This window comes from Triticum aestivum, chromosome 3B, assembly GCF_018294505.1.
Source record: "Triticum aestivum cultivar Chinese Spring chromosome 3B, IWGSC CS RefSeq v2.1, whole genome shotgun sequence".
Taxonomy (NCBI): domain Eukaryota; kingdom Viridiplantae; phylum Streptophyta; class Magnoliopsida; order Poales; family Poaceae; genus Triticum; species Triticum aestivum.
The window spans coordinates 802,719,175-802,731,707 of NC_057801.1; the positions used below are offsets into that span (position 1 = coordinate 802,719,175).

The 12,533-nt window shown below is 43.6% G+C and overlaps 1 protein-coding gene across 1 annotated transcript; it reads left to right on the forward strand.

The window, feature by feature from the left end:
- The first annotated feature begins 1,223 nt into the window (after positions 1–1,223).
- LOC123066703 (probable NADPH:quinone oxidoreductase 1) lies at positions 1,224–2,051 on the forward strand. Its single transcript, XM_044489739.1, has one exon. It carries the CDS (start codon positions 1,225–1,227, stop codon positions 1,831–1,833), a length of 609 nt encoding a protein of 202 aa, XP_044345674.1. The 5' UTR covers position 1,224; the 3' UTR covers positions 1,834–2,051.
- The last annotated feature ends 10,482 nt before the right edge of the window (positions 2,052–12,533 follow it).

Below are 12,533 nucleotides of genomic sequence, written 5' to 3' on the forward strand. Positions count from 1 at the left end.
GAGATGCGGATCTCTTCTCCCGTGCCGCCGATGCCATGGCCGTGCACTACCCAGCCCCTCGACCTAATCCCATAGCGACCATGGCCATGCTGCAAGCTCCAGAGCCATGGTGGAATCGAGCTTTGCGACATTCTGGCACCGGTGGCAAAATTTGTTGGAACCGGCGCCATGGTTTGTTGCGTACTTGGCGACACACGCATCCCAGTCGGCGACATTTGTTTGCAAGCGTTGATCTGTATTGCTGGAACCAGGGATTTTTTTTGCTGGAAGCGTGGGGCACAAATGCTACAAACAACACCACCATGCATCCCGCCGGTGAAATTTTTGCTTCAACCGACGATCTCATTTGCTGGAACTAGAGATTATTTTTGCTCGAACCGGCAAACGTTTTTGTGTCGCGGCCGTGGCGTGCTGCATCCGGCGGCGCCAATTCTTCGGCCGGCTGCGAGGAATTTGCTACCACCACGTTGTGAGGTGCTGGAACCACTCTTCTTTTTTGCTGGACTGACTAGTATTTTTGCTACCATCGAGTACTGGTGTTTTTGTTTCTGTGATCTTTTTGCTGAAACCGATGTTATTTTTTGCTGGAACCGGCTAATTTCTTTGATTCAATGAGGTTTCTGAGTTTCTTTGTTGGAAAACGGTGGTGAATTGCGACGACGGCGAACCGGCGGCATTGACGCTGGAGTGCTACAACCATGGCAACCACGAGCTGGAAACGACCAGAGCTGCAGTCGTCAACAACAGGAGCTGGGACCCACTCGCGGTCGTGCTATAACAATCCCTGCAGCCGCCGGCGAGGACGGCAAGCTGCAGTCCGGTGAGGATGCAGCGGTGCTGCAACTGTGTGCGACGGAGCCGTGTGCCGCTGCATCGTTGAGGCGGACGACAAGCATAGAGATGGAGGCAAACAACAGCGGAGGAAGAGACGGGCTGTGTTGACTTGGTGAGGATTAGATTTGATTTTAGTAGGGGCAAATCGAGTGGCTGCGAGGTGACCGGCCCAAATTTGGGACGGTGCACCGACCCCTATTACTGCCCAAAGGTTTTCTATGAAATGACGTCGGGGCTCTCACTCATTGCTCTGTTTTATAATAAAGTATAATAAACACTGTCGGTGGGTGAATCAGCGGCGCAGCCCAACGTTGACGATGAAACCCAGTCGTGCGCCTATTTATACCCAGAGCATATGACACGAGAGGATTCAACCAAACCACAGAAGCCATGGCGTCATCGTCGGCGGCTAAGCCTACGCCCACCACCACCCTCCGCGTGGCCGCCTTCAACGGCTCCCTCCGCAAGGGCTCGTGGCACGGCGGCCTCATCCGCGCGGCCGAGGAGCTGTGCCAGGAGTCCATACCGGGGCTGCGAATCGACCACGTCGACATCTCCGGCCTACCCATGGCCACCCCGGACCTGGAGACGGACGACGGCGACGGCTTCCCGCCGGACGTCGAGGCGTTCCGGGACAGGGTCAGCGCCGCCGACTGCTTCCTCTTCGCCTCGCCCGAGTACAACTACTCCGTCACCGCCACGCTGAAGAACGCGCTGGACTGGGCGTCCAGGGGCACGCACAAGTGCTGGGCGGACAAGGCGGCGGCCATCGTCTCCGCGGGGGGCAGCTGCGGCGGTGGCAGGGCGGCGTTCCACCTCCGCCAGATCGGGGTGTTCCTTGACATCCACTTCATCAACAAGCCGGAGCTCCAGGTCAGGGCGTACGAGGACCCGCCCAAGTTCGACGCCGACGGGAACCTCGTCGACGCCGAGACCAGGGAGCGGCTCAGGCAGGTGCTCCTCTCGCTGCAGGCCTTCGCGCTCCGGCTCCAACACTAGGACTGGCTGAAGAAGAAACTTGGCACCGCGCGTTAAATAAACGTTAATCTGCATTTCCCTTTGGGTGTTGGATATGTTCATATGTATGTACGTACTTTTAACTTTTGTTGGGCAAAGGACATTTTGATCCGTATTCCTCACCATAGTCTGTATGTGGTTCTGTGAGAAAGAGTAAAGCCAATGCTGCTAAACAGCGTGCTTGTAAGTAATCACGCGAGTACCCCTTTTATAAACGCTTTTGTTAAGTTTTACTCGACTGGTTTATGTCATAGTCAACAGTCAACACTGAGATCTGTCATGGAGAGCAGTGTAACATTTACAATTTTTAAGGCCTAATAATAAACAATGGTAGTACATCACTGAATTTTGAAGTCTCAGTCAACAATGAGATATATCATAGAGAGCCGTGCCAAATTTGTATTTTATGGCCCTGAGAATAGACAATACTTACTAAGAATGAGACCAACCCAAGGGCTAACCCTCGTTGACATTTATTTATAGGAGAAACTCCGCAAGCACCACGCATCAAAGCCGGGACTTGAACTCGGGTGGGCTGGCAGCAACCTTAGCTGCCCAGCCAACGGGTCGACGCCCCGTCCTCATAGACAGTACTTACTACAACAACTTTAATAGTATTAGATGAACAAAGTAGTACTACAACACAGTTTCCCCCTATTGAACTGTCCTTTTGATCTTAGGCCTTCCCCAATGCTTCATGTTTGTATAAATGCTAAGACTGTCATGTAGGCAAAAAATCTGATGTGGCAAGGTAATAAAAAGGAGAGAAGTGAGTTTGATGACCCCAAGAAAAACCAATGTCAAACACGTGAACCTAGGCAAAAGCAATTAAATGAAAGAAACCCACCAATGCATGAAATAGTTTAGTTGCTAAAGCATTAAATGAGGAGAGTTTAGCACCAACAAGTGAAGCACCCAAGCATTGTGGACATTAGTTTCTAAACTTTTTAATATGCTTAGCATCTTATCTAACCACCTATGCATTGGAAGTGGCCTTATATTTTATAATCTGCCGTGGAGAAGAAGCACGAAAAAGTAGAGATAATAAGTTATTAGTAATAAAATAGGCAAAACTTGGTCAGATAAGCTGGATCGTCGTGATCCTCTTCGATAACAAGCTCAGCCTTCGACCAATCCTTGTACTTCATCTTCCTTCGTTCCAAAATATAATGCGTATAAAGTTTTAAAAAGTTAAATATTTTATATATTTGACCAAGTTTATAGAAAGGTATATCAACTTGTACAATACTTAAATAAATAAAGAGTCATTTTACAGTGCATCCAGACGATATGGACCGTTCGTCAGAGCGAATTCGACGGTCCAGATCCTATGCAATACGCTGATGTAACATGTATTATACCAGACCACGAGGGGCATTTTTGGGAGAAAAAATATTTTGAACTGATCTGATTTTCCCTCCTAAATATTTTGAGGGTATTCTCGGTACGAATTTCAGGGCTTTTTTCGGTTCGATTTTTATCCCGTTCGCTAGGGTTTATTCCTCGCCGCCGCGAGGGTTTTAATCCTCGCCGACGGGATCTAGCCGCTCGTCGCGGCCCATCCCTGCCTCGTCGGCGGCAGGATCTAGCTGCGCGTCGCGGCCCCTCCCTCCCTCGTCGCCAGCAGGATCTAGCTGCGCGTCGCGGCCCCTCCCTTCCTCCACCCCAATTCCCTCGCGATCTCGCACCACCTTTTCAACGAACACGAGAGAAGGCCCACTGCCCTCCGCGCGGCGGCCGTCGGTGAAGAGTCGGCGCCATCCCACCTCCAAGTCCTTCATGCGGGTGCCTATAGCCACAAGGTTATAGGCAACCTCTTTCCCACACCCCAATTGGTTGTTTGCGTCCTCTACATATCATTTCTCAGCCATGGCTACAGCTTTGATCTGGCCATGCATCTCGTCTGATGGCAAGGTGGTTGGGTATGGATCATGTTCTGCGGGACTAGATGAAGCCGGCCGCCGGCCTCAACGGCCAGCCCCATTCGTCTAGCCCCTACTGCATGATCTACGAACGTTCAATCGTTGCATTCAACATGTATTCTTTCAATTTGGCTCATAGGTGAGATTTGGAGATCAATAGAGATGATAAGCTATTAATTTTAGAATGTACTATAAACAATTCATAGCTTATGTTTCTCAATATTTATGATGCTCGCTTCTTCTTATGCAATTGCTGGACTGGGATCAACAGACTTGGCATGTGCTTTATATGAAAAATTAGATTCACATGGGATATCCACCTTTTCAAGATTGCTTAATTCTTATTATGATGTTTTAGCCTTGTTAAAGGGAGAGTAATGGTCCTCGCAAAAAGCAGAGAGAAAGGAATGAGCATTTGATTCCTCCATATGTTACATTTCATTCTTCCGTGTTTAGTTATGTCCAACATTTGTTACATGCACACAGTTGACATGGTTTATACAAGTAGTAATTTTTCCTCTGTTTTGAAGGGCTATGACAGAATATGCTATGTGATTCCCTGAGGCGGGATGGATGTACCATGGCCTCACCACTGTGCTTCTGAAGGTGATCGCTTCAATTCAGCGTTGCAGCACCTGCAGAGGCCCCCTATGGTACGTGCTTTACTCTTGTTATCATATGCTCTATTTTTTTGGCTTTACGGCCTGCCTACGAGACATAGCTGTGATTGCGTGTTGAATCAGGCAGTATTTTTGACTTCTGTTGTGAGGCTATGCTCATGCTCGTACCTTTTTCTCTCGTATGATAATAGATATATCATAATCCATTATTCTTCTAGGGTTGCCCTAGGCACTATTACTGCCACATGCTAGTAAAAAGCAAATATAGATTTCTATGAGATCCCGTATAGACCAAATTTATTTCAAGCAAAATATAGTAACCAATATTATTGAAGTTTTACAACTTGACTCATGTGCAATGGACTAAGAACACGGCTAGGAAACCTTCTTCAGGACTAAAACCCAACCACACCCTACTCTATCGCTTTATGGCCAAGTGAACACTCCACACTGCTGGACTAACTGCTTGCATCTTCGTCGTCTTCAACCGCAGCTGCATCCGATAGCCTAGCATGGTACTGCTTGAACCTATTCGTGTATTTCATTTTGTTGTAGGGTGAATCAACAAGCACAACCGGTAGCTCTTTTCTGAATTTCTCAATGTACGCCTGCATGCAAGGATATGTTAGTATCGTTCCTTTACCTTCAGAAAATGACATAATTTTAGGTGTTACTCTACGTACTTCGTCATATTGCTTACTCAGTTTTAGTCCCGTAAATTCGATGTTCTTCAGCATGTACAGTGCACAACATGAACTGCAACATTTTATTGTTAGATCAACATTTCAGATATTAATAATCTAAAACAAAAACAAAAGCTAATATTTTTGATTGACGTTTCATCGGATTTTGGCACATTAATGTTCCGTACTGGCCATTGCGTCACGTTAATGTCTTCCCATGCATTGCTTTCTATCCCATTGACTCGCCTCGCTGCTCTCAGATGTGCTTCCATCCCACGTACCTGCAAGCGATGAGAAGTTGCCTACAACTAATACTTACATACCATGTCAAATCCTTTGTTATAATTAAATATGTTGAAATTCTCACCACATTATGTACTTCTTTGGGTACCATATAGTGGAAAAGTGAATCAAGAACCTGAATCTCCTTCCTTCGGGGGTTTACGACCACAAGTAATCAGTGGACGTTTTGGCTGTTCGTAGGTAGGAAAACCTGGATTGCACAGGTAATTAGATCAACGTGTATAGTAATAAAAAAATATGTTCAAAGTCAGGTTAAAATACCATATCATGTTTCAGGTAGCTGGTGCCTTGTGTTGTTCCAGGAATGCCTGCCAAAGCGTCCTCGTAGCACTCCTCTATCCTACCATCTCTTTCGAGCTTAGCGACGCCGGCCACCCTCTCAATGTACAGTTGGCCGTCCCTTGTGTTAATTGGGTAATCATGACGCATGAGCTGGATCGCAGCATCAACCACCTACAACAATAATCAAATTAATTGTATTGTACAAAAATGAAACTTCATAAACTAATTTGTGAAATATTTTACTTCGTCACCCAACCATATGGCTTCTTCAGGTCCATCTTTTTGGGTGAGGCATTGCAAATGCTTCGATAGCACGACAATGTCATCAACTAAGACCATTTGTTTTTCATGATTTGTACTGTTGATCAGTGACGCCACGAAATCCTGTCGAACCACATCTAGCTGGTCCCTCAGGGTTTCATTAACTTTTGACCTCTTTTTTAAGTTGCTAGAGCCGATTTTCCTCTTTTTATTGTTGGTGTCCTCGGAATCATACCACATTTTTCTTTTCGTCCCCATGATTTGGTGGCGTCGATTCAACCACACTTACTTCTTGCTGCTTTCGAAAGGATTCATCATGGCTATCATCATCTGCGAAGGCACGGGGCTCTTCGGGCTCTCGCGATCCCGTAGCCTCTGCTTACTCCATCTGTTGAATGGAATCTCTCATACGAAATGAACCGCATGTTAGCCTTTAGCAGATTCTTGCTCAATTATATGTAAAATTTGCATCACCTGGAATTCTTCAAGGCTTGTGGTGGCTTTGGAATGCATTTGCTTATCCAAACTAGGAGCACCCTGGATATCATCCACCTCTTTCAAAAGCTTATGAATACCACTGAGATCCTGTTTGAGTTTTCTTTCAGCTCTTTCTAATGCTTCATCCTGTACGTCGAAGATCACATGTTATTTCTGAAACGACAATGATTGTTTCATAATTAAGTTAACATGTGTACGTCAAACTCTTCATCAAGGTTCTTCTTTGGGGGTTCCATGTCATCATTTTTTATTCCCTGCTTACAATGGTGCTTAGCTGCGACCTCCGTGACATCATTTTGTTTCCCCTGGTCAGAAGCCTGCTCAGCATTCTCAATAGAGGCCTCCATTGGGTGTGAAGGTGCCCCGAGGTCAGAAAGATGTATGTCCTCCAGTCCTGGAAATATTCCGTCGCATTTTGTCTTTAAAAAATACATGTTAGTCTAGGGTGTTTTCATAGTAAACTAATTTAGAAAAAACCTTGTACACGTAAATTTCCAATTATATATACTAATCTCATAATTCTAGGCTTACGTTCAATTCTTTGATGAGGTCCTCTGTGAGCTTGCCATTTGTATGGGTACGCTTAAGGCACTCATCCATTTTCTTTTCAAGGGTGTAGATCCTATCAACTTGTTGTGCACCAGCCTCTCGCACGAGGGAGGCAACTTCTTGCAAATCAGTCAATACACATCCGACGAGTAACTTAATCTGAGATTTTGAAACAGTTAGAATCATATAACTTCATACTAGTTACAATGTTACAATATATATTGGGTGCCTGATGTAACTCATTTACCTGACCTCCAGTCTTCGGTTTGGCCAGTGTACCATCTTGTGCTGGAATGAAAGGCCTTATCAGGTCCTCAACATACTGCAGTTTAGTGTCGTTAGTATGATTTAAAAAATATACATGTTACATAATCCAGGCAATGTGCTGACATTTTACCTCTCCAACTCCTAGATAATTATTTTGGATTATATTGTCAACCTTTTTTGCCTTCTCCTCGCTCCAGTTCTGGATCAGCGGCCTTAATGATTCATAGAAGATGCTAGAGTCGAATTGGTGCACTCTGAACTTCTCGTAGTACCATGTCTGCATGACAACAAAAGCAGTTTACAAATATTCTCATACATTATGTAATGTATGTTAGGTAAGTGATAATTGTACTACTACGAGTTGCCTGCAGCAGTGCTAGATTCCCCTCCAGAATTGCCTCACCATTTACAAAATTCTTCACGCTATCCATAAGATAGTCAAGCGTTAGCTGTCCAAGATTTGTGCCCTTTATCGTCTCAACGTTTCTAACAATCCCACTATATTTGTTATCCACATACTCCTCTTTTGTTCGGCATACATATTTGCCTATGGTGTACAAGACAAATGGCCTGACAAAATTTGGTGTGCTGTCGCCTTTCATCTTGGCTAGCAATCCTTTGAAAGTTATTTTGGTGTCATTACAGTCTTTCAGTTTCTTCCACAACTCCATATTATCATCAAGATTTGAAGGGACGTGCTTCTTCCCATGGAAGGGCATGCCTGTTATATGCGCTACATCTTCTAGTGTGATCCTACATGGTCTCCCGCTGATGATAAAGGCATCATGCTCTGCATCATATGGATTAGCGAAGGCCATGCACAGTACACGTCTGAATTTGATGCTAGGTGTCTTGAGAAGTCCACCCAGTCCTATCAACTGGATATACATCCTTTGTTGCGTGTTTAATCCCTTTATGAAAAACTCATATGGCGGCAAAGAAGCATCTTGGGTTCAATGGATGTGCAAGTGTGATTAGATTCAGCATGGTATACAATTTAAACACTCATACAGACGAATACAGCTTATATATACCAACATAAAAATTGTGCTCTACGCTACTTCATGAGGTAATTTGTTTACAAGCAAGCTGAGTTCCATGAATGTGCAAATACTAGCATTAGATTCATCTTGGTTACGTTTGAATAGTCATATAAGGTAATCTCCATTCCAAGGCGCTGATCTGAAATAAAATCAAGATTCAAAAATAAAAAACTATCCAACCGTGGTCTCCTCAACTCTAGGCGCTAATCATGGTCAGTAGTATGGAATTAAAACATGGGCCATCGATGCCTTCCATAACTCGTGCGGAAGGAAAAAAGAAGGCAAGCGCCCGCTGCCCTAATTGGCATCGATAAGACCAGAACATAAGATTTAGCCTGGAATTAATTAATGAACTGCCAATCTGGTAGGAAACAAATCCTAGCGCCCTCCCCTAACGCCCCCCAACTTAATTTGTTTAAAAACATGCTGAGTTACATGAATATGCAAATGACAAGTGGGGTTGCAGCAGGAGATCATGGGATTAAGATCGTGGCACGAAAAATAGCAGCGGCTGCAGCAGGAGATCGTGCGGAGTTACCCGAGGATTCATGTTTGGCTCCATCGTTCGGTCTTGCTGGATTCCTGGGTTGCTCCGTCCTTCGGTCTTGCTGCTTTGGGCGGCGCAGAAGGACGAACTATGATCTATGAGGTTTCAAAGGATCCCTATTTATAGGGATCGTAACAACCCGGGCATATATCCACGTATAGATTTCTTTGGTTGGAGGAAATCAAGGGAGGGGACCCACCTGGTTGAATATTAGGGGGGGCATGGAGAGTTTAGCAAAGGTAAGTTATGGTGTAAAAAAAACTAAGGTAAGTTGCGTAACAACACTTAGGTCTCTTGAGAATCACGATCGTCAAAAAGATATAGTTCCCGTTTCTTTGAAAAACAGCCAAAAGAACTGGACCGCTTTTTTCATTGGTTACAAGTAAATCACTGGACCTCTTTTAGGATGAAAACTGGTTCTAAAGTCAACTAGGATTGACTGTTCACACGTGAAGTATTTTCCTCTCTCTTGTGAAGCTATTTTATTGCCCATCCGTGCTCATACCTTTTTTCCTCGTATATGTGAGACCAAATTTTGTTGATAATACTGAATCATGTCTGGTGCTGCTCAAGATGGCACGACACCATGGTTTTCGCTTCGGTGAGATTTTGATGAAATAACTGAATTTCATTCATTTCAGCACTCATTGCAATATTTGCCTTTTGGCCAAAATATTTCAGCCTCACTGAATTTCGGCCAAAATATTTCAGCACTCGCTGAAATTTTTCTGGAACTTCTAACTAGCGATGTTAAAAAATTCTGAAACTTCTAACTAGCGACGTAATTGTTCTGAATCTTGTCCAGACTCCGAAGAAACTTAAATATAAATTTAAGAATTCAGTTAACCTTCCTAAGCTTCAAATTCTTGTCAAAAGCAAATATATGTTTCAACGTCTCCCATGCAGACCAAATTTATTTCAAGAATAGTATTTGGAACCAGTACTGTGAGGTATTACAACTTGATTAATCCGCACTAGACTAAGAACATGGCTAGGAAACCTTCTTCGGGACTAAAACCAAACCACACCCTACTCTACCGCTTCATAACCAAATGTACACTCCATATCTAAGAATGGACCATTGCTGGACTAAATGCTTGCATCTTCATGATCTTCAATCGCAGCTGCATCCGATAGGCTAGCATTGTACGTCTTCAGCCTTTTCATGGACTACAATTTGTTGTAGGGCGAATTAAGAAGAACAACATGCATCTCTCTTCTATAATTGTCGATGTATGCCTGCATGGGAGGATATGTTAGTATCGTTCCATATGTTTACAAAATTGAGAGAATTTTAGGTGTTACTCTGCGTACTTGGTCATAATGCAGTCTAAGATCTTCTCCCGTAAAGAATTCGATGTTCTTCAGCATGTAGAGTGCACAAGAAGAACTACAACAATTAATTCTGTTAGCAGCATTTCACGTATTAACAATGAAAAACATAATTAGAAGTTAATACTGTTGACTGACTTGTCATCTTGTCTTGGCACAGGCACATGCTTTACTATCCATTGGGTCACGTTAATGTCTTGCCATGCATGGCTTTGTGGTCCATTGATTCGCAGTGACGCTCTCATATGTGCTTCCACCCTAGGGTGAATTAAGAAGAACAACATGCATCTCTCTTCTATCATTGTCGATGTATGCCTGCATGGGAGGATATGTTAGTATCGTTCCATATGTTTACAAAATTGAGAGAATTTTAGGTGTTACTCTGCGTACTTGGTCATAATGCAGTCTAAGATCTTCTCCCGTAAAGAATTCGATGTTCTTCGGCATGTAGAGTGCACAAGAAGAACTACAACAATTAATTCTGTTAGCAGCATTTCACATATTAACAATGAAAAACATAATTAGAAGTTAATACTGTTGACTGACTTGTCATCTTTTCTTGGCACAGGCACATGCTTTACTGTGCATTGGGTCACGTTAATGTCTTGCCATGCATGGCTTTGTGGTCCATTGATTTGCAGTGACACTCTCATATGTGCTTCCACCCCATGTATCTACCAAAGTCCATGGTATGAGAAGTTGCTCACAGTTCATGGCTAGGTATGATGCTAAATCCTGTGTTATATTGAAAGACGTTTAAAATCTCACCACGTGAACCACTTGTGTGCGTTCTAGGTAGCCTAAAAGTGAATCAAGAATCTAAATCTCCCTCCTTCTGGGGTTTAGGACCACAAGGAACCAGTGGGTGTTCGCCATGTTCGTAGGCAGAAAAACCTGGACAGCAAAGATGATTACATCAACATGCATAATAATTAGAAAAATAAATGTGTTTATGTCATGGTGAGATGGTACCAGATCATGTCTGAGGTAGTTGTCTCCTTTTGTTGTTCCATGACTGCCCGCCAAAGCGGCCTCGTGGCAGTTCTCTACCTTACCATCTCTTTCAAGCATAGCAACGCCGGCCACCCTCTCAATATAAACTAGCTACCCATCCCTTATGCCATTAGGATGATCATGACACATGATTTGAATCACAACATCAACCAACTAAAACAAAATTCAAGTTAATTGTGGTATTCAAAAAAAATTCAAGTTAATTGTACTGTACAAAAGAAAATTGACAAACTAATTTGGGAAAATATCTTAGTTCGTCACCCAACCATTTGTCATCTTCGCCTACACCTGTCATGGTGAGGCATTGCAAATGCTTCTGTTGCAAAACAATGTCGTCAATTACCACCAATTTTTATCAAGATCTGAGGTGTTGATAATTTCGTCCACATAACTCTGTCGAAACTTGTCAAGGTTGGTCTCCAGCGTTGAAGCACCTGTGTCTGTATCTTTTAAATTGCTCGCACAATTTTTCCTCTTTGTATTCTTTGTGTCCTTGGAATCGTTGGTAGACTCCGATGGAGTCCTGTTTTTCTTTCTCTTCTTATCGTATAGAACAAAATCTTCATTGCACAATAATGAAGATGCCACTCTTTTCCGGCTGCTCGCATGAGTTGGTAGCATGGAATCAACCCCATTATCTTGTCGCTGCTTTGCTAAAGAATCACCATAGTTGTCTTCACCAACTGGGAAGACATGGGGCTCTTCAGGCTCCCTTATTCCCTTAGCCTTGGTAGACTGGTGGTTGCTTTTGGTACCTGCCTCTGCACCCACCTCAATACTGACATCTTCATCATCTTGATTACTTCTTTCTTTAGTCTTTACATTCTCATTGTGCCTCAAATTTAGAGGATCCTGTGATTCGAAATGAAGCACCTGTTAGCTTGCAATCTGCACGAAATAAAAAAACAAAACCAGCTAACTGTAAAACAAAACCAGGAAAGCTTCAAGGCTTGTGGTGGCTTTGGAATGCTTTCGCGAATCCAAACTCGGAGCACCCCGCGATGCATCCACCTCTTTATAAAGATGTGAAACATTCTTGAGACTCTCCTTGCAAGCTGCAGCAACAGCTCTGTCTTCTTCATCCTGAACGTGGAAGATCATATGTTAGCTACAAATCTGCGTTAACTTAAAACAAAATTAGTTAGATGTAAAATGTGTATCACCATGAAAGCTTCAAGGCTAATCTTGGCTTTTGAATGCTTTCGCGATTGCAACTAGGAGCAGGCTGCAAATCTTCAAATACGTTCTTCTTGGGGGCATCTATGTAATCTTTTTGTATTCCCTTAGCAGAAATGCATTTGGCAATGACCTGTGTGTCATCTTTTTGTTTTTTCTCGCGAGTAGTATTCTCTCCTGGGGCC

What these genes read in the sequence shown, in the direction of transcription:
- LOC123066703 (XM_044489739.1), top strand. Translation starts at nt 1,225, where the DNA reads ATGGCGTCATCGTCGGCGGCTAAGCCTACGCCCACCACCACCCTCCGC.